Source organism: Chanos chanos, chromosome 3 (assembly GCF_902362185.1).
Source record: "Chanos chanos chromosome 3, fChaCha1.1, whole genome shotgun sequence".
In the NCBI taxonomy this organism is placed as follows: Eukaryota; Metazoa; Chordata; class Actinopteri; order Gonorynchiformes; family Chanidae; genus Chanos; species Chanos chanos.
In genome coordinates this window covers 8840001-8862500 of record NC_044497.1, presented here as the reverse complement: position 1 = coordinate 8862500, position 22500 = coordinate 8840001, and the positions used below count along the sequence as shown (strand labels likewise).

Sequence of the window (22500 nt, the reverse complement as noted above, 5' to 3'; positions counted from 1 at the left end):
ATTACGGGGTGGAAATGACTTTCCAAACAGCCTCTGCTCAGAACCCTGCACAGAGGTGATCTATAACACAAATGTTTCTGTAGAAGGCTAAGAAGTCACTCGTTTGCAGAGCGATTGTGTTTTGCCATGTTTTGGAACAGAAACCATTGGGGCCTGTGAGCTTGTGTAAACTGCAGCGAAGCAGCTTCTGGATGGAGGGCTTTTGAAGTGAATGTAAACACTGTAAATCGAGAGTCACTCAAACCCCTGAGTGTCTTTACCATTGCATAAACACGCATTACTGGATGGAGATAAACACAGATAAACAGCGCTACGCTTTGTGTTGTTCTTTCAGTGCTATCGGCCATCCTTTCTTTTCCTCTTTCGTTTCTTTCCCGAGGTTGCTTTTCTTTTTTTTTTTTTTTTTTGACATTAACCTTTGACTCAATGCATGGGTGTTTTAGGTGATAGCTCTCTTGGGGAGGGGGACTGTGAGAGGTCAGGAGTTTTGTGTGTGTGTGTGTGTGTGTGTGTGTGCACGCGTGTGTGTGTGTGTGTGTGAGCATATGTGCGTGTGAGCATGTGTGCGTGCGTGTGTGTGAGGGTGTGTGCGTGTGCGTGTGTGTGTGTGTGTATGTGCGGGTGTGTGTGTGTGTGTGTATGTGATGGAAGGGTTTACCTACAGTGCCTCAGGGGGAATCCGCTGATTGAGTGGATGACCCGGCCTGCCTGCTCAGGGCTCTGGCTGTTTTGACTTGAACTTGTCACAGTTTCACACTCCTGCTGCAAAACACAGTTATCTTAACGCTACTTCTGTAGTGAATACATGCAGAAAGAGTTTGTGTGCTTTTTTGTGTGTATATGTGTGTGCGTGTGTGTGTATGTGTGTGTGTGTATGTGTGTGTGTGCACGCACTTGTATGTGCGTGCTTGTGTGTGTTTGTGTGTCTGTGTGTGTGTGAGTGACTGAGTGAGTGAGAGAGAGAGAGAGAGAGAGAGAGAGAGAGTGAGTAAGACAGAAAAAGAGAGAGACAATGGCAATGTCAACCATATCATATGACAGACACTGTCAACAGCATATGTATTTGTATGTTTATATAGCACGTGTGTATGTTTTTGTGTGTGTGTATTCACATACCTGAATGAGTGTGTGCGCTTTGCTTTGTGAGTGTGAATAGGGGTATTTAGACTCTGCTCAACAAGAAAGTGAAGAGTTCACACATGACTGTCTGTGGTTATGAGGGCGAGTCCACAGTATCTGAGTCATCTCTGGACAACTCGTACCACTCTGTGATAACACATGAGGCTTGGTCATGTTCCACTGCCAGTGTAACTGATTCTGATCTATCAAAGAGTAAAAGAGAGTGAGAAAGAGTGGAGACAATCCTCAAATGTTTGGTGCCAGGGTAATATCTTAACTACGTGAAATAATAATATAATCATAAATTCGTGTCATTTCATGTGTGTGTTTGTATGCATGTATGCATGTTTGAATGCTTGTTTGTATGTGTGTGTGTGTGTGTGTGTGTGTGAACAGTAATGGAGCGAGTCCAGTGCCCCAGAGGGGGAACTTTCTCATCCAGGAGGGGATGCATGGACACTCTGTGCTCCACCCTCCAAACCCACCCAACTCTTTCATGTCAGGTCCATAAAAGACCCCCCGTGCCCCCCTCTCATTGACAGGGCTTTGGGAAGAGGGGCAAATTTCACAACCCAACTGCCAGTCGCCACGAAGGAGCCAATGATTACTCCCATTGCCTGGCAACCCGCACACCTCCCCTCTTTCTTTCCCTCCCTCTCAACCCTTCTCTCTTTCTCTCTCTCTCTCTCTCTCTCTCTCAGTCTGAGGGATGTTCTTACTGCTTTTATTGAAAGGCCCTATTGAGCAACACCTCAGGAATGGGGAAGTTCACCAGAGGTGGCAAAGATTTCATGGGGGCATGATCTGATGTGACACCACTGCCTCTCTGAAATCCGTGACTCTGTCGATGAGAAAAAAAAAAAAACATGCCTCTCACATATTGAACAACAAAGTTTTAATTGACATGATTCCCTTTTATAGTTTATTACGGTGATGAAAAACTAAGAGAGGAAAACGTGTATTTCATTACTTTGTTAAAGGGGAAGATATGTGCTGTCGTGAGTTACATGCGACTCTGTCTTCTTTGTGATTTCTGTGGCACCAGACAACAATCTCTCTCTCCCTCTCTCTCTCTCTCTGTCTCTCTCTCTCTCTCTAACACACACACACACACACGGAAATGTCTGCATACTCTCCTGTAGCTGGTTAAGTGGTGTTGATGGTAATGAAGGTGTTGAACTGCACGCATGCTGACTTCCTGCGGTAATGAGGACCAGAAGGTCCGTGTCTCCACACTGCAGTCCCAATGACATCAGACTGTAGCTTTCCACCAGGAGGACGTTTCAGTCACTAGTTCAGCGCTATTAATTGTCTGTAAACTGTTTAGGCTGTGTGTTATGATTTAAGAATTAGACAGTTTGACTCTAAATAAATACCACAGCAAGCAATCATAGAAAATCATGCATGCGCACACGCACACACACGCACACACACACACACACACATACACTCGTATGTACACACAAACTCACAGGTGCTCACAAGAAGTCACAGAAGCATGCTCACTCTTGCATTCACACGCGCACATACGCGCGCGCACACACACACACACACACACACACACACACACACACACACACACACTATCCTTCTTTATATCTCCTGATCTGTCACAAACACATACACACATGCTTTCTCTGTTTCCTCGCTCTCTCTATCTCCATATCTCTCGGCCTCTCTCTCTATCTCTTCTACATGCAAACCATACATCAATCTCTCCCCTCGTCTGTTCTCATGCTCTCTCTCTCTCTCTCTCTCTCTCTCTCTCTCTCTCTCTCTCTCTCTCTCTCAGTCTTCTCTGGCTGTGTTGCCATGGTTCTTTGATCTCAGTGAAAGGGGGAGCATTAAAGCGCCGCTGTTTCCGCTGTCAGGGGCCCTCTCTCTTCTCCCCTCTCTCTACTTCTCTCTCTTTCTCTTTTCCCCCTTCTCTCTCCCTCTTCTTTCCCCTCCTCTGTCTTTGAGTAGTGGCAGTCTCCTGAAGCACACAGGAGTGTGTGTTGATGAGGGCTAGCCGGACAGGTGTCTGATGTGCAGGAGAACACTTGAACTGGAGCTCAGGTTAATGCTAACACAATGCCAGTGGAAATATTGAAATAAGAAAAATATCTGATTTATAGATCTGAAATATCCGGAATGTCATTTGTACTGTGGAGTTCCAGTTCTAGAATGGAATCTGTGTTAATCAAGCGGAATTTAAAATTGCCTTTTAGTATCGTGCGTATAGAATGGCTTGTTATCTGAAGTTTGTTAATTTTGTTATGTGTTTTTTAAGGTATCATCTGTCCAGCGCTAAATGTGTTTGTAGATAATTCCATACTGAGGCCAAGGCTTGGACGGAGAGCTTTATTTTATAATGTAGGCCATCTGAAAGAAATAATGTAGAAAGACAGAAATTATGTCAGTTGTGTTTTTTCCTCTCTTTCCCTGAGTTGCGTGTCTGACTTGCTTTCTGTTGGTTCTGAAGACTTTGTATGACTGTGAAGTTGCTGTAATTATATGGTTTTGGGATGGAGACACTGCTAATGTCTTTATGCTTCATTGCCATCAAAATATTGACATAGCCTGACACCGTTTCCTGATTCAAAAACAGCTGTAGCCCCCCGGCTTCAAAATTAAACACATTAAATCACTTTTGTTTATTTCATTTAAATGAGAAATGTGTACCAATGCAGGGGGGCAATAAGATCCCGAAACCACAGACCTCATGTTAACACACACATACACACACACACACACACACACACACTCTCTCTCTCTCTCACACACACACACACACACACAGTGAGACAGAAAGGCCACGTGAAAGGAAATGGTTTCCATATGTTGAGTCCTCTCTATTTCTCACTCTCTGTTTCTCCCTCTCTGTCTGTCTCTCTCTCTGTCTGTCTCTCTCTCGCTCTCTGTCTCTCTCATGCCTGCAGATCTGGATATAGTCATTAAAGTGGCTGTAAGAATTACAAACCAGAGTATTGCAGCAGAAATCCCTCTTTTATTACGTTAATCTCTTTCTCTTCCTGCTTTTTGTTCTTTTTCTTTTTTCATTCTCTCTGCATAGCATGAGTCCGGTAAGTCAGTGTGTGTCTGAACTCTGCAGGTTAAATTTTTGATGAAAAATTGAAATCAGGGGTAAATAAGAGAGTTACATAGTGACTGTGAATATGAATGCGTCTTCCACTCCACCCCACTGGTTTACCTAATTCCACTGAGTCGGAGAGAATCACGTCACGGTGCCGTCTTAGGTCCCTCACAGTCTCAAAGATCATCAAACAACTCAACAGTTATTTCCAGTCCTTTAAAACAGACACACATACATACGTTTATAAACACTTCCTCTTGCACCTGACGGTCTTGCTGTCATTTCACATATATGTCTCCTCTCCTCCCCTTTTCACAGTATCATCTCCTCACAGTTTCCCTCTTGGCTCTTAACATTTCACAGAGCCATCAAAATGTGCCCTTTTCTCCAAGCCCTCCAAGCTTCTCCTCTCAGCCTCTCTCCCAACTGCTCAACTCTCCTCCGTGCAGTTATGTTCGAAATGGACTGGGAAAAACAAGAGAGCGAGAGCTGTGTGTAGCCCAGGCCGGGATGCAGCGTAGCAACCCGCGCATGACAGGGTTAATCGTGGACATGGCTCTCGCCTGTAATGATGTATGTAAACTCCTCAGGGTTGCCTTGTTCTCGGTTCCCAGTCAGAGCTTTTTAAGAGCATGATCAGAGCAAAAAAAAAAACAAAACACGGGCTTCCACACGGGGCCATTTCGTTCCTCCACCTCGAAGGGCAGTAACTGAGGAACGGTCGTTAAGGATTGGTCTGGGAGGTCTATGTGTAGTTTTAGAGTAGTGCTGTTGCTTTAAACAGCACCAGTATGTTAAAAAAAACAACACACAGTTCAACACAAGAAGTGGATACAGTTCTTGTGTTGAAAATACCATGAAAATACCTTGTGGTAAAATACCATGAGATCCGTTTCATGCAGGCCCTTCTAGAGAGGTGTGATAGTAACACAAAGCCGTGAGTCTCAGCTCTAGATGCAATGCTCTTGAAAGAATCACTGCAGTGTTTAATTAATGCACAGTGAAATTCAGCAGTATCGAGTTTGTTTCGATTGTCCCAGCCTGTGTCAGTACTGGACAATTCACAGACTTGATTAGAGTTAATGTCCTCAGTAACAAATGGAGTGTGGCCAGTCGCACAGGGGATGAAAGGCAATATACGGTAGTGGAGAGCAAAGAGTCTAGTCTGCACTGGTCTGATCAGTGTACAGTTAAACAGGATGAGTATGATGTAGTAGAGGTGTGTATTTGTGACAGATTTGTCAGTAATGTAAAAGCAGCTACACTGCAAACACTGAAATAACTGATCATGGATAAATTAATATCTCGTGTTCTGTTTATCAGTCATGTAAATCTTCTCAGGTAATGATTCAGTTTTCCTGCAAGTCTTTTTGCCTTGTGTTTATTTTGCATGTACATTTATTATTTCTGTGTTCGTCTTAACCTTATGACAATGTAGAAAATATGTCTCCCTCTTGCAAGGCGTATCCCTGAACCCAGTAAATAAGGCATGACATAGGGGTGTTTGCATCTCACACGCACACACACACACACACACACATACACACACACACACACACACACACACACACACACACACACACACACACGCAAACACACAGACAGACACCTGCTACCAGTATTGAGAAGAGAGCTGCAGTGGAGGGGAACTGGGATGTGGGTGTGTTTGTTACAGAAGGAAGCACAAACGTGTTGTATCACAGTCGGACGTGCAGAAACGCTCGCTGCTCATGGTGAGGGCACAGGAGGGCACGGGGTGGAACAGCCCTTTGTTAAACCTCGACCACTGTACCTGGGTACTGTCTGACTCGCGAAACTGTCTCCCGTCTCAGAATCAGATGTGCCTGAGGTGGGCCTCACTCATAACTCCCTCATCAAATTTCCCCCAAACACTTTCAATCCCAGCCTGGGAAACTCATTGACACTGAATTTGATGAGAATGACTTGATTTTGCGCTGGAGTTTTGTCGGGTCCGAGTCAAGCACTATAGTTACTGCACTGACCCATACTGCTGTGTAAGGACGCTGTCGTTCTTAGCTTTTAAGAATGAATATATGTTTTAAAAAATGAATATATGTAGAACTGATACTCTTTGATGGTGCTTAACAGTCTGAGCTCCATCGAGAGATCAGACTGGCCATAATCATCATCCGCCCTCCCAGCAACTTAAGAGTCTGAATCTTCCCTTAGAAAGATGGTGGCAGCTCCATCCGCCCTCCCAGCAACTTAAGAGTCTGAATCTTCCCTTAGAAAGATGGTGGCAGCTCCATCCGCCCTCCCAGCAACTTAAGAGTCTGAATCTTCCCTTAGAAAGATGGTGGCAGCTCCATCCACCCTCCCAGCAACTTAAGAGTCTGAATCTTCCCTTAGAAAGATGGTGGCAGCTCCTTTGGCCTCACTCCCTCTCCATCCATCCATCTACTCTCCACATATAGCAGTTAACTCCTCTCGTCCTGATGGCTTCATTCTTGAGAATACAGAAGAATGTTTTATAATCGGTCATCTTTGTTTCCAGTAGGTGGTTGTGGCCACAGCTAGCCCGTGAGCGAGGGCATAAGGTGAGATGGGTCGTGACAGATCAGTGAGCAGGGGCTAGACTGTAAGGTTGTCTTTGGTTCTAAATTCTGTTTCAAGGTCACTTACTTTAAGATAAACTCTGCAGCTTGAAGTTTCCTTAAGACGGTTCACTGCTACCCTCTCTCATTCTCCCTATTTCTCTCTCTCTCTCTCTGCTGCTCTTACTCACTCACTTCCTGATGGATCCTTCTAGAATGTAAAGGGAGCATTTTTTGTCCTCAGGGGCATCGCTATAGTTTTGTGCCAGCTCCTCTTGACAATAAAAATAATCCTAACAATAAAAATAATGTCGGTGGAAAATCTTTAACTTTTCTTGAGAGGCACGATCCCTTCCACTGTTCTCGTTTTTTTTTTTTTGGCACGGCTGTCATTGTCAATTTAAACAAATACAAACACGTTTAAAAAAAAAAAAACACCTGAAAAGCTTCAGAGACAGAATGATGTTGTGTTAAATGCAGCACAATGTTAAAATGTAATGCATTGGGTTTTTTTTTTTTTTTTATGTCGACTGCAAGTAGTACTGATGTGCTGAAATGTTTAAACTAGGGGGGAACGATATCTTCTTTTCACATCTAAAACAACAAAACACGACTGAGTCACATTTGTAGCCAGTTTCAGACCTAAGAAAACACAGCAAGGCATTGTGGGAAGCGGTGAGAATTCCTGGCTGTCTCCGTCTGATTAAGACGCAGTGCTGAAAGCTGTCTTTGATCTTAGGAAATGTCTGCAAGGGGAACAGTTGGAATTTAGCTCAGGCCTCTCCCCTCCCTCCTGCTCTCTTATTTGGCCCTCTAGATGGAGGCAGCTAGATAATGTCACTGTTCATTTCCGACTCTTGTGCCAACCGCTTTCTGAGAGCCAACAAGACTCGCTACAGCTAGAACAAACGGACTAGCCATGGTATTGTGTCTTGGGAAAACTTATTTTGCCGCTTATTTTGTCAGCGTGTCCACAGTTCATTTATATGAAACGGCGCAAACAAATGGAACACATTTGAATGAATGAAGCTGTCTACGAAACTAAGTGCCTTATTTCTGTCCCTTGGTGTTGTTTTCGCAGGCCTCCGACGCTGGCAGGCAGCCCCGCGTTCTCAGACATCTCCCTCATACGCATTTCACCCCACCGAAATCCTTCAGTGGGCGCAGAGTCTCCCTTCAACCCTCCACACCCTTACATCAACCCCTATATGGACTACATTCGCTCGCTACACAGCAGTCCCTCCCTCTCCATGATCTCTGCAGCCAGGGGCCTCAGCCCCGCCGACGGTGAGTAGATCTAACCCTCACGCACATACATACGCAGCATCAGATAAGGAGTTAGAGTTTCTTATACAATAGACACTATGGTTTTTTTTTTTAGTTACACTGCTCGTGTTTTTCCTGACTGTCACAGTTTTCACCATGCTTTGAACAAAGGTGTTGCTACTTGAGATAATAAAAGACATTTTAATTATGAGGTGAAATAAAAAATATCAGGGATGGACAAAAACAGGAGGCTCAAACCAAAGGTTAAAAGGTTATTTCCTTAGCTGCTTGACCCCAAAGACAGAGCATTTGACCTCTTCTTGGTGAGGTCCAGATAGTAACAAATCCATATTCCTCAAATCGTGTCTGTCCTTATCTGGAATCGGCTCTGTGACGTTTAGGAGAGGAGAGAGAGCTGCCCGGTTATTTTGCCTGGGTCATTCTCTTTGATCCCAGACTAATGTCAGAACCCTCTGGAGAAAGGCTGGGCCAGACCCTGGCTGATCTGAGCAGTTAAATCCAGCTCTGAGGGGAGGCTGAGGTTCAAGGCCAAGAGCTGCGTGGCAGAAGCAAGGGAGAAGAAGAAGGGGGGAAAAGAGTTTAGGGGATGGAAACTGAAGGCCTGCAGGGAGCCATTTTGGTTCCTCGCACGGAGCCAGACTGGGAAATCAATTGTAGGGTCGACGGGAGCCTGCTGTTTTTAAAGAGACTCAGCAGAGAGTCAGCCTCTTGGCCTGCTGCTCAGCCATGGAGCTTTAATTGAAGCCTGGAGCTCAATTACGGATGGAGGCCAATCGGAGTGGCTTCCCAGAGGTCAGAGATAATCAGTGCTGTATCGAATTGTGGCTCCAGACCCCATCAGTAAACTCGCCACTAGACGTGCCAAACACGCTTTACTGCTAGAGCTTATTCCCAAACGCTTAGTTATTAGAGCAAGATTATTGGCCGATAAGCTTATTTTTCAGGGATCGGTAAACATGTTTTGCATTAAACAAATGGAGAAATCATATAAGCAGTTAATTGGCCATTGTAATCAAATATTGTAAGCTCACTGCACTTACATAAGGTACTTGAAATCACGACAAAACTTAGCCTCTCACACACACACACACACACACACACACACACAAACTCACATATAAACATGTTGCTGAACAAACTATTAACTGTTTGAAGCTTTGGCTTCAGAAGTACAGCAATGACAAATCACACTCGTGTTTATCTGTTTCTGTGCTGCCAGGAGAAGCCCAGTTCTTAACTCCAGACTTTTCTCTGCTATATGAATGTGGTCTAATCCCAGTCAGGCTCCTGGGTCACAGAGTGCTTTGATTTTTACCATGTGTTCACTGGCATGTCCCACACAGCACATTAAGTCATTTCTATAAGGAAAAAAAACCACACACACACACACACACACACACACACACACACACACACATATTTTATGCTGCACTAGGACCAGCTCTTTCAGAGCACAGAGTTACAAGTTAAAATGGCACACACTCACACACCCTTCGGTAAAGGCAACCATATATTTATGTTAAAGAATGGGAGCCTGGCCAGCGTGAATGGAATAAACCCATGTTTGTTTTTAACTGGAACAGACCATTTAGTGTTTCAGCTGAATTGTGAACAAGCACAATATATATACGTATATATATATGTGTGTACATACATACATATATATATGTATATATATAGTCTGCAGGAGGTACCATTTCTTTTTCTATGGGATGTGAGTGAATGAACGAATGAATGAATGAATGAATGAAACACCCAATTAATCAGTTAAAAAAATCACTCTGATTTGTAAACTGATGTAATATTACAAAGCAAAAATGATAAACAGATCAACACCAAGTCAAATCATTTCTTTTTTCACTTTTCAATACCTTTAATTCCACTTTCAACTTCATCGCATGACATCAGAGAGAGAGAGATTTATTTTGCACATGGGTGGGATTTTGCGCCTCTCCGTTGTTAATGAAATGCATTCCTCCATTTCTATCTTTCTTTTTCGTTCTCTCTCTCTCTCCCCCCCCACTATCAAAAAAAAAAAAAAAAGAAGAAAAAAAAAAGAAACCCATTCCAATGCCCCCTCTCTTTTCTTCACTCTCATTGTTTGATACCGATGGAAGGCCCTCTGGGTCTAGTGGCGAAGTGAGACGGTGGAACCTCTCCACTCGACAGTGAGGGAAGTGCCACTGCGACAGCCCACCACCTAAACATCTCCCATCCCTCCCAAACACCAAAACCCCGCAACCCCGTGCCAGGAGTTCTGATTTAGAAATTCCACAAAGCTCTTTTCTGCGCGCGAACAGAGAATGAGGCACATTATGGCTCAATGCAAGAGCAGAGCCGAAGCAGAACAACGAAGACAATTAAGGAAGCCCCCCCCCCCCCCCCCCACCGCCCCCCACCTCCCTCCCTCTCTCTCCCTCCTCCTTCTCCACTTAAGACATAATACCCACATCGAATTAATTTGGAATTTTTCCTTACATTCACACAACCAATCAGGGATGCATATTGCACGCATACAGACAAGGCTTCAGAGGAGAGCCTTTCATCCGTTCCTTTATATATTTATTTATTTATTTCGCCTTCTTCATTTAAATGGGAGGGGGGGGGACAAAAAAGACTGGAATTAGCCGTAACATTTTATGGGGCTAAACTGATTTTGTATTTGCATCCAGAAGCTGTGTCTGTCTTTCTTTCTCTCATTCTCTCCATTTTTTGTTTGTGTTTTCTTGCTAACGTTATTTGCATACAGAAGCATGTTGCCAGATGTTATTTTTAGGATGCAGTTCAAGGACTTATAGCAGTCTATAACTAAGGGAAAGGATGGGAGGAAAGGAGAGAGAAAGAGAGAGAGAGAAAGAGAGAGAGAGAGAGGGAGAGAGAGAGAGAGAGAGAAAGAGCTAAAGAGATAGAGAGGGGCAGAATGTGCCTCTGTTGTTTTATGCATGCAGATGTGAGAAGATTTGGGCCTTTTGTTTGTTAGATGGAGTTTTGAGGAGCAGCGAAAGAACAGGGGGAGAATCTGCATTCTGTAGTCCTGTTCCTCACGATAACAGCCAACTGTCTCTCCGTTTAGGCTCTCTCTCTCTCTCACTCTCTCTCTCTCTCTCTCTCTCATGCAAGCACACAGACGCACGCACGCCCGCACACACACACACACACACACACACACACGCACGCACACACACTGCACTCCTTCCTCTCTCTTTTTCTTATTTCTCTCCCTCTCTCCCTCTATCTCTGTCTGAGTCTCTCTCCCCATCTCTCCCTCTCTCTCTCTCTCTCTCTCTCTCTCTCATGCACGCACACAGACGCACGCACGCCCGCACACACACACACACACACACACACACACACACACGCATGCACACACACTGCACTCCTTCCTCTCTCTTTTTTTCTCTCCCTCTCTCCCTCTATCTCTCTCTGAGTGTCTCTCCCCATCTCTCCCTCTCTCTCTCTCTCTCTCTCTCTCTCTCCCTCTCTCTCTCTCTCTCTCTCTCTCTCTCCCTCTCTTTTCTCTCGCCTCTCACATACAGACACAAATAAACCCACACAAGCAAAGGGACAGCGAGGGAGGCAGTTATATGCTTATAAGTAATGGTGTGAGGCCTTTCCTTAAAGCAATCATATAAAAAGCAACATGGGAGGGTATGATGTAAAACAGCTTATGCACTCAGGCTTAATGCTGCCACCGGCTCATATTTAATCAAGAGATAAAGATTTGGATCTCCCATATCACACAAGTCTTTGCCTTAGGGCTTCTTTTATGCCATCTAAAAAGAGCACCAATCAGAGCTAATTAGCCAAACCCGGCAAACCAAATCTACGAGATCGCAGCGCTCGTTCGGCGACTGCTGGAACGAGCTGCATGGATTTTTTTTTTCCCCTCCTGTCTGAGTGTTTCATCCACATATCTGTGTCCGTCAGCCATCTCTTATTTTGCCTTTCTCTTTCTGTGATCCTTTCCCGCCTTTCCCTGCCCCGTGACCTTTAGCCCCCCACACAGGTCTGACCACGGCAGAGTACTACCACCAGATGGCACTGTTAGCGGGTCACCGCAGTCCCTACACTGACATCCTTCCATCCGCAGCGTCGACGGCTGGAGCGGGGAGCAGCGCCTTGCATATGGAGTACCTCCAGGCCATGGAAGGTGCGTTTGACTTCAAACTCAAGTCGCTTGTACTTTTGCAAAATTCATGATGAACCAGAGAGTCATGTGCAGCTCCAAATCAGGTCATGCAGAAAGAAATAGCAAACAGTGCTCACAGTAAATGAGTATTAACCACCTCTTTGAGCTGTTATCACCTCTCTTAACTATCACTGGCCTGATGTTCTAATGTTTTGAAAAGAGGTTTGGTGAAAAGATCAATAAAAAAAAAAAATTAAAAGAGTACATCTCACAGGCTAGAGCACGTATTGGACAGTGACATGCTTCTGTCTTTTTCTGTGATTGTTGCAACATGGATTCTCTGACCACCTGGTGTTTGGGTCTGTCATTTTCATTTTGCAGATGATAGTTTTATCATGTGTTTGATTCATTACGATGGAAATAAAATGTTTTACTGCAAAAGACCAAGCTTTTTACAAAGAAACAATAACCAAAAAAAACACCCCCCAAAAACAACAACAACAGTAGCAACCATCAACTGGCATGAAAAGAATTACTTCAAGATGTGATTATAAACATGAACACAGATATGGTTGTCGTCCTCATAGACATGAAGGGCGTGATAAGAAGTCTTTCAGTTAGATAACAGTATCCCATTGCCTAACCTGAAACTTACCCCGGCAGTAACTGGGCACTGAGAGAATCAGGCAAAAATGAACTCTAGCATTAATGACCAAGATTGTATCCTGACCTGACTGAAATGAGCCATTGTCTTAATACAGTAGACTTTGATATGGCGGGGGGGGTGGGGGGGTGGTGGTGGTTGTGTGTTTGGCATGGAGACTTATGCTAATGAGTCATTTTAAAACGTAAATAGGAAATTAAATGCACACTGAATCTGTGGAAGGTCGGTCAGTCTGGCCCTCCACTCTTTGATGAGTGTGTTTAGTCAGTCTGTCTCCGCTTTCATGGAAAGCCAGGGCCAACTTCTCCCTCTTCCCCCCTTCACAAACTAATTAAAACTAGCCAAACTTGCACGGGTATCAGAAAATTAATTGCTATTAAGTGGGAATTGGAATGTCCCACTATTCATCACCAGAGAAATCCTTTCTTCTGTGGCAGTGTTTAAGATTAATAGACTGAAACAAAACAATTAGGGGCACATTTTCAAATGGAGACGTTGGCTCCTCCACTTCAAATCGCCTGTGATCAGTAGTGGTAATAACTCATCGCATTTCAACAATGTGTGTTCCACACCAGGAAAATTAACACTTTAAAGCTCTCTTTTATGATATATAGATATAAAAAGAAGAGAAAGGGAGTGAAAATGGCATATATCAAGAGGCTTTTGTTAATAATAGGAAGAGAGAGAGGGAGAGAGAGAGAGAAAGTCATAGACACAGTGGTTTTTGAGCTTAGCTCACATCAGAGTAATTAGCTCTGAAGAGGGCTAGCTTAATGAAAGAATAGGCTTGTCCGAACTGTTTGTGTTTAAATTATCCATTGTCTCAGTGTTTTAGACTCTAATTAGCAAGTGTGCTAATATACAGAAGAGTGATTTAAAAGAGTGCGCAGTTCCAAGTTGGTTAATGGATGCCCAATGTATTTACACTTGAAAGACGGTTTTGAGCATATATTAGATACGACCAGCTGCCCGTGTAATGTTTTCTTATGCCGCGTATTGACGTTTCACATTGTGAAATATCATTTTGTGCATAGACACTGCTGTTGGTTCTTGCTTACACACACAAGTGGAACAATACTCTGAACCCATAGCAGCAATGGTCTTTTATTAAATCCCCTCATCACTGAATCTCACAAATGAAACCATAACAGTTTACTGTGCCTCATATATGGGATTTTTTCCCCTTGACTCTAAATATATTGCTCAATTATTCTTAAATTATTATAATTAAGAAGCATATAATAACAGTTTTAATAGCTGCTTGTAAATGATTTATGAACATTGAATGTGCGTTTAAAATCACCCTTACAAATGAACTGAAATTATATCCTCAGATTGTCATAGAAGTCACATTCTCTGTAAAGGGCTGTGTATCACTGCATTAAATGTGCCATTACATTATATGGATATTTCTGAAATCCAATCCTTGGGAGCAACTGGACAGCATATTATCACTGGGTCCTCGTTAACCTAATTAAGGGTGAGCTAATTAGCCAAGAAGTAATTTCAGGTGTGTCAGTGAAGAGTTACAGCACAGGGTTTTAGTCCCATGGGCTTCCAGGGCTAGGTTTGAGAAGTCAGGCATTATAGTAATTCTTTGACTCGGAAAAGGAGAGAGAGTCAGAGCGGTTTTGCCTCGCTGCTGCCGTCCATGTAACTACTTATTTTTCCACCGACAGAGACCAGGGCAGGCCAGTTTATTTTAAAGCTGTCCGTCATCGACGTCTGAGCCCTCCCCATCCTCTGGAATTAATGAGGCCCCGCCTAGCGGGCTGTCCCATCCATAAATCAAAAGGAGAATTAAAGGGACGCTCCCACCGTGGGCCGCCCAGCTCCTCTCCTTCTCCCCTGCCTCAACCATTTATCATGTGGCTACACATTAATAAACACAGCTCCCATGAGGCTGAGCTGAGACAGGATGCGCACATACATGCACGCGCACGCACACACACACGCACACACACACACACACACACACACACCCCTCATCACAGGTACACACTGTCACTAGGTGTAAAAGGCGTGGTAAGGTGTGGTTAGTGTCTCAATCTCTCTAGCCGGTCGGAGGTGGGTTTCTGAGTCCGTGTGTCTTGCTTGTGTGAGAGAGATGAGCTGCGCTTTTCACAAATCTGTGTGTGACTGTGTGTGTGTGTGTGTGTGCGCATGTGTGTCTGTGTGAACATTTCTTGTGTGTCTCACTTATTCAAAGCCTTAAGCAGAATTCCAAGCAGGCCAGAATGTTAACAACACACACACACACACACACACACACACACACATGCATGCACGCACACACACACGCACGCACACAGTGATTTACATGTGAATGATGGGCGCTGTAATCGCTGGATGTGTCAGATGAGAGAGGCAAGGGAAGGGGGTGTAAGGAGGCTGGCTAATCTCGTTTTGTTTGCCTGCCTTCAAGAAAATAAAACAGCAGAGACACGTAAAAAGAGAAATTTTTGACTGAGTCACAAAGTCATTGTGTCACTCCACACAACAAAAGAGTAACATCCCCTTAGCGCCTTTTCTCTTTCCACTCCTCTTTCACTTCTTCCTCATGTTTCTCCCTCCTTTCTTGTTTGTGACATGCCAGAGTGAAAAGACAACAAAAAGTCATTTCTTAATCTGTAGATGCCAGTCATTGTGCGAGTGTGTGAGGACCTGTCTGTGTTGATTCTGCTTTCGAGTGAAAGCTTTTCAAACTCACCCCACCGTAATTCCATACAGCACACGCGTACTCGTCAATAGAAAGTCAAATGAAATGCGATTAAATATTGCTGTTAAGCTGCCAGAGTGATGTGTGGAATAAAAGCCACCAATGTGTGCTTACTCTACGACTGAAATGTATGAAATATGGACATTGACAGTTAGATGGGTTTATTCAAAGATGATTTTTTTTTGTGTGTGTGTGTTCCCTACAATTAAGAAGAATTAAATTAAATTGCTACAAATCTTGGTCAGTGAGCCTCAATTAGGTAAGCTTTCCGTGGTTGGTTTGTCCACGGAAATACAAAAAACAAGCCATGCTGTGTTAACGTTGCGTTAACTTTTTCTAAGAAATGCGTCTAGAATCATTTTATTGTGTTTGACTGACATTCCGATTCCAGTTCTAAACATTCCAGCAGTGAGACTTGCTTTGAAAGTATGAACAAATAAAAATGAACTTAAGTTTGTCTTATGTTTGTCTCACCCCTGGAAAGCTACAACAAGTAAAAAAAGATAAGTTTGAAGTTACATGAACTGACAACTAACAGTGTCTGTGGATTCAGGCATAAGTCTTAAAGTCTGTGCTACACCTCTCTCTCTCTCTCTCTCTCTCTCTCCCTCTCCCTCTCGCTGTCTCTCTCTCCCTCTCTCTTTCTCTCCTTCTCTCTCTCTCTTTCTCTCTCTCTCTCTTTCTCTAGGCTCTCGTTTCCCCAGTCCCAGGCTCTCAACAAGACCCAGTCGGAAACGCGCCCTTCCCATCTCTCCTCTTTCGGACCCAAACTTTGACCTGCAGGCCATGATTCGCACCTCTCCCAATTCCCTGGTCACCATCCTCAACAACTCCCGCTCCAGCTCCTCAACCAGCGGCTCCTACGGGCACCTCTCCGCTGGCACTATCAGGTACCAAAGCTACAGCCACCCGACACCGACACTCACACGTCCACTGACCCCAGCGCACACTCTCTCACTATCAGAGAGTCACAGAGATGAGGAGGGCACGAACTGAACTCAGTCAAACAGTATGTTGGAACGAGGCACCTGAGGAAATTAAGAGAAATAGAGGGAAACTGATGAAACAACAACATGAAAAGAGAACAGGGGGCCTATTTTCTATTCTGAGCAGTCACGGACAAGTGTTAATACAGACATAGAAGGCAGCCGCAAGAGAGAAAAAGTAAAAGAGAGTTTGTAAGAAAAACAGAGAGAGAGAAAACAGAGAGCAAGAGGAGACAGAGAGAGCAAAAAAGAAAAGAGAGAGAGAGAGAGAGAGAGAGAGAGAGAGAGTGAGCGAGAGTGGACACAGCTCTGTGACCGTAGCCAGCGTGATGAATGAATGCTCTATGGAGAAATAAACGAGGGAACATGAAGTGCGCTATTAGGAGGAAGCGTGTGAACACACTCCCCCTCCCCTCCCCCCCTCCCCCCCTTCACTCCTATGTCTGATATGCATCACCTGATTAATGTTCCCTCCATCAGCCACGGAGAGCTTTACCCTAACACCATAGCCACGCAATCGCTCACACAGGAAACGAGCAGTGAATGGGGAGATGACAGATGAAAGGGTAGCGGAGAGGGGGACACAGGGAGGAGAGAGAGAGAGAGAGACTCTCTGCTGAGGATAGTAGCATGGAATTTAATAGCCAAAGAGAGTGAATGGAACTTTGACTTGGAGGAAAAAGAGTTGGAGGAATGGAGGTGTCTTCTTAGGCGTGCTCACAATGCAGGAGAACCGTGTGAACCGCGTCAGGAGTTCCCCAATTAGCTTTTTAGCACGTCCGTGAAGGAGATATTGATATTCGGTCAATACCAATACACTGATTAGCAGGGTCAGGGGAAGCCTTGCTTGTTTTTCGTTTAACCGTTGACGGCTAAATCTGACTAGATGTCACCCATTTAACTCGCAGGTCGTTTTGTGTCCATTTAGAACAATTGAATCAATGATTTTATCATTTTCAAGTCTCTTTTTGCTCAGGTACGGAATGGTTTCTAGGAAACTACAGCAGCAAATACTACGAAATGTGCTGAAAAACACACTTAACAATATGGTTAAAAACACATTTTGTACACATAATAGGGGAGATATTTTTGTTGTTGTTGTTGTTGTTGTTGTTGTTGTTGTTGTTGTTGCATGCCCGTTCATTTGCTTGTATTGTGTGCGCATCTATGCCTCTAACATTAAACCTTCTCATTGTTTCAGTGGCATCTGAATTACTGTTGCCCTTATAATTTCCCAAGTAACATATGTAAATGTCAGGCTATTAATCAGACGTCTCAGGTCCCAGAGTGTTTGGAAAAAAAGGACGTTAATAAGCTGACTGCTCACAAAGGCATCCAGCAGACAGGCTTTTTTTTTTTTTATTTCCAGTACGATTTTGCCCTATATATTGGTGAGTCCTCTCAGTCAGACCTCCAGGGAGACAATCTCCCTTGAGGAGGAGGCAGCAACATCCAACTTTCCCGGCGGTGAGTGTCAGTCAGTCCGTCGCCGCGGCGCCCGTCGCCGTGGGGATGCGCTGGTCTGAGGCCGCGGAGAGAAAGAGAGGCATGTGGCCCCACCCGGAGCGATTGATCAGCGATCCCGGACGCCGGGGCTGATCAGTCATTACGGGCGGGTGACAGGACAGAGATGGGAGCTGGGTGTGGGGAAGGGATGAATGATATGACAGGTGGATAAACCGAGAACGCGAAGAGCTCCATTGATTTCCACTCGGCCTGTAATAAGATCAGTAGACATATGAGGCAGCTTAGAACGGCTGTGGCGTCACAGGATGAATGGAGCTCCCGAACGAACGCCTTGCACAGAGGCTGATGGACCTGCGCTTTAGACAGGGCTCCTTCTCTAACAGAGTACTTATCTGGGATCAGCTCCTTTTGGTCAATAGAAATGCATTTATTTGAGCAAAAAAAAACTGATCATAGACCGGCAGTCTGAGAAATCGCATACATTTCAACTTATCGCCTTAAGCGAGTAAAAGGTTGAGCTGAAGTTTTATCCTTCTTTCTTTAACCTTGTTTTTAAACTAAATAAATTTCTGCTCTATTTTATATTTGCATTATTCAAATGATTCTGTTTATTTAAAACTAGAATCATGCAAAAGGCTTTGAATAATTTTAGCATATCATTGATTTTGATGGTTTGGATGGCTGAAAGTGTTCATACACAGTATGTTATATAAACTGCTGCACACTTAAACAGCAGGAACAAGATGAATATCCTCACCCAAGAATTTGCCTAGAGTCCCCTGGCTCTTGTTTCATTGCACTCCACTGTGTATCTGTGTGTGTGTGTGTATCTGTGTGTGTGTGTGTGTGTGTATGTGTCCTCGGGGACAAGGGAAGAATCCGAATGATACATTTGTTTTCCCATTCTCTTCTTCCTCCTCTCTTTTCATTTTCATTTTTGGTTCAGCGACTGTCATTTTGTGTTGTGATATTATCTTCGTTACCATAACGATGTGTTCAGAAAATCACCTTGGGCCGTGTGAATCGCCTTGACTCTCAGATACCCTTCTGTGACAGGTAGTGTTTTGTAACCGAAAACATATTGACAGTTTTCTCTTGTCTCCAGCCCGGCGTTGAGTTTTGCTTACCCGCCAACTCCCGTGGCGCTGCAGATGCACCAGCAGTTTATTAGCAGGCAGCCGGGCATCGTGGGATCGGCATTTGGGCACAGCCCACCCCTCATTCACCCCGCGCCAGCCTTCGCCACCCAGCGCCCTGTGCCTGGCATTCCTCCATCCGCCCCAGCTACCACAGAACGCTCCGCAGCCTCAAACGACACGCAGGTAAGCGCCTTGCCAAAATACTCACACTTTATCTTTATAAAAGCCTTTAGGATATACTAATCAGTCCAAAACAGAGAGGTAACAAAATAAACAGAACAGTGGATAGGAAATTTTACATCACGAAAATGGGGCTATTTATATTTGAAAGAACATATTTGATATGTAAGATAGCTTCTATTTACTGATATCTGAGGATGCAAGATGTGATTCATCATTTTGTGTTGCCCCTTTTGAAAACATCAGTCTACAAAACACAGCAGTGTTCTAAACTGGAGAGCGTGCGACAGTAGGCAGCCCTACCCTGCAGGCAGGCCTCATGGGAGTCCCCCCCCCCCTTGTTCTGTCTGCATTGTGTTCATGTGCAGCTAGTGTGCTTTGCCTGGAAGGCACCTCAGAGAAATGACTTCAGGCTTGTTAGCAACAAAATCCTACTTCTACCATTAATCAGAGAGAGAGAGAGAAAGAGAGTATGTGTTACCTTCTGTAATGTTCTCTGTGAAGGATGATCCTTAAAGGGTTTTCCCCCTCTCCCTCGATTTCTCCTCCGTGTGTGGTGGATTATAATCTGTTTAAAAGATGAAATTAGTTCTCTATGTGTATGGTATTGATCTGTGGTATATGGTACTTGGGCTCTGTTAGTGTCTATGATACAGCAGATCTACATGCCCGTCTGCCGGTGACCACGTCATGATAGTGGATGAGCTTCCCCTGACTCCTTCCTGTATCCAATCACTCTTCACAAACCATTACATCCCTCTCTCTTGCCCAAGTCCAACCTCATCCATTTCAGCTGGCCAACCCCGTGGACAGGATCAGCCACTCTAATAGAAGTTCAGTACGGGACATTTGTCTAGACACCCGGTCATAAAAGAACAATTAAAGAAAACGGATGAAAGCCTTGAACATTGCTCACAGTGACAGATGGGGCAGGACAGTAGATCTCTGTACTCAGTAGATTTTCTGTGCTATACTTTCTTTTGGTACACAGCTGAAAAAGTGTAAAAGTGTATTTGTCCTACACGAAGTGGAAAAGTCTGAAACGGTTACTGTTATTATGATTTTTTTTTTATTATTATCATTGTGAGATCAAAATTTTTTAATCAAAAACACGGTTTAGGTGTTTGGTTGAGATTTCCATTCACAAAAGCCATTGAAATATTCACTTGGCATTGAGATAGACACTGATCTTCACACATTGAATACTGGCATGAATGCTTCACACAGAGAGATGCAGCGCCAAGGAATCCTATTTTGTTTTCCAGAGAATGTTACTGTATCCATTGCTGGGTTTTTTTTTTTTGCACTGAGAAAAGAGACTTCCCTCAACAGAGAGAGACTGTCAGTGTGGGTCATAGTAGTTGGAATATTGTTTTTGGGACATTGGGAGGAATTATAGCTTCTAATGCACAGACGGATGACATCAATGCATATATATGCATATGAAATTGTAAAATCGCTGTATATACAGTAAACGATTAAGAGATTGGAGGACATTCGCAACAATGTATGAAGTTTGCATGGAGAATATGTGAGTGTTGAAGGCAACGCTGCTGTGTGTTTGTACAGAGTAAACCGACCAGTGAGTCTGCAGTGAGTAGCACGGGAGATCCTATGCAACACAAACGCTCCAAAATCAAACCTGACGAGGAACCACCCAGCCCCGGAGCCGGGAGTGTCCAGGTGAGAGGGATTACACACACACACACACACACACACACACACACACACACACAGAGCTTCAAGGCCAATATTATGAAATACTGTAAAAGTATTTATCTGCCTTTTTCCGTCTGTGGTTTGTTGTGACTGCTCTAAGCCTCACTGATCCTTGCTGCAATAGAAGAAAATTGTTTTCCTCTTAATCCCATGGTTAACTGTCTGAGGCAAAAAGAAAGAGAAATTAAAGTGACAGATTTTCTGAAGGGTTCTTCACATGCGGTCTGCTGAATACGATATCACCTCACCCGCGCCCAGTGGAAGGCAGGCCCTCGGGCTGGTTCCAGGACTCTGCTGCAACTTACACTCCGTCCCTCACTACTTTAAACCGACAGTGAAATATGTAGAGACTAACGGAACAGTCCATTGCAGGAAGATTCCTACGACCTCTCAGATTTCTATTTAGACACTGAGGATGCCATCGTGACATGAAGCCTCTGTTCAGTGTTTCAAACTTTTATTTAAGGCCCGTTTGAGATTCCTTGCCGTGTCATTTGCTAAGTGTTGAAAATTGGGTTAAAAGACAGATATAAGAGTGAAGAACGACCCTGGGCCGAAAGACACGCCAGTTAAAAAGCTGGTTTTCATTTTGGAGCTGTTCACACATGTAAAAAACTAAACATAAAACGTCAGTTGGGCATTAAAGTACTGCACCAACCCTGCGGTGTTCTTGTTTCCTTGGATTTCTGTGAATTTCCTGAATATAAAATTCCAAACACTTCTCTCCATAAATTCATACCTGGCTCCACTCTTGACACAGTAAGGCCGGTTCTGGCAAAAGAAAATCCATCTATTACGGCAAAGACACCGAGGAGGCTTGAGCGTTTAACGTGTAGCGTGTCAGATGTTTATTTTATGGGAGCATTTTCCTGATATATTTATTTTCCTTTGAGATAACGTCTACATTTGTACTGTTTGTTTCCATTTCTTTGGACCAGTCAACTCGGTGCCCTGTGCTAAAAGTGCTAAAACCATCATTCATCACTGGCGAACATATTTTTTTTTTTCTCTGGTTTCTTACACACCATTAAACCCCTTTTTTTCTGTGCTTTTCTTAGATTTATGTCTGTGTGTGAGTCTCTGTGTGTGTGTGTGTGTGTGTGTGTGTGTGTCTGAGTGTGTGTGTGTGTGTGTGCGTGTGTGTGTGTGTGTGTGTCTGTGTGTGTGTGTTTGTGTGTGTGCGTGTGTGTGTGTGTGTGTGTGCGCGCGTATGTGTATGTGTGTGAGTTTACATTATAGCCATGATGTCTGTTCTCTATGCCGTTTTACTGTAGTGCCATATTTTACTGTTCTGTGTTCTATAGAAAATCTGCAGCTCTGGTGTTGGAAACTGAGTAACCTTGCAACTTGTGTGTGTGTGTGTGTGTGTGTGTGTGTGTGTGTGTGTGTGTGCGCGTGTGTGCAGGAACAGCCGGATGGTATGACTCTGGTGAAAGAGGAAGGGGATAAAGATGAGAGTA

The 22500-nt window shown here is 44.1% G+C and overlaps 1 protein-coding gene across 1 annotated transcript in view; it reads left to right on the top strand.

The window, feature by feature from the left end:
• gli3 (GLI family zinc finger 3) overlaps window positions 1–22500 on the top strand; it is an 83309-nt gene that overhangs the window by 48396 nt on the left and 12413 nt on the right. The window contains exons 4-10 of the mRNA XM_030769042.1: window positions 7832–8037; window positions 12032–12187; window positions 13677–13679; window positions 16238–16439; window positions 19108–19324; window positions 20891–21004; window positions 22446–22500. The exon at window positions 22446–22500 is cut by the window's right edge and continues 86 nt beyond it. Of these exons, the coding sequence (XP_030624902.1) occupies window positions 7832–8037; window positions 12032–12187; window positions 13677–13679; window positions 16238–16439; window positions 19108–19324; window positions 20891–21004; window positions 22446–22500 (953 nt within the window). The remainder of the gene's footprint in view (window positions 1–7831; window positions 8038–12031; window positions 12188–13676; window positions 13680–16237; window positions 16440–19107; window positions 19325–20890; window positions 21005–22445) is intronic.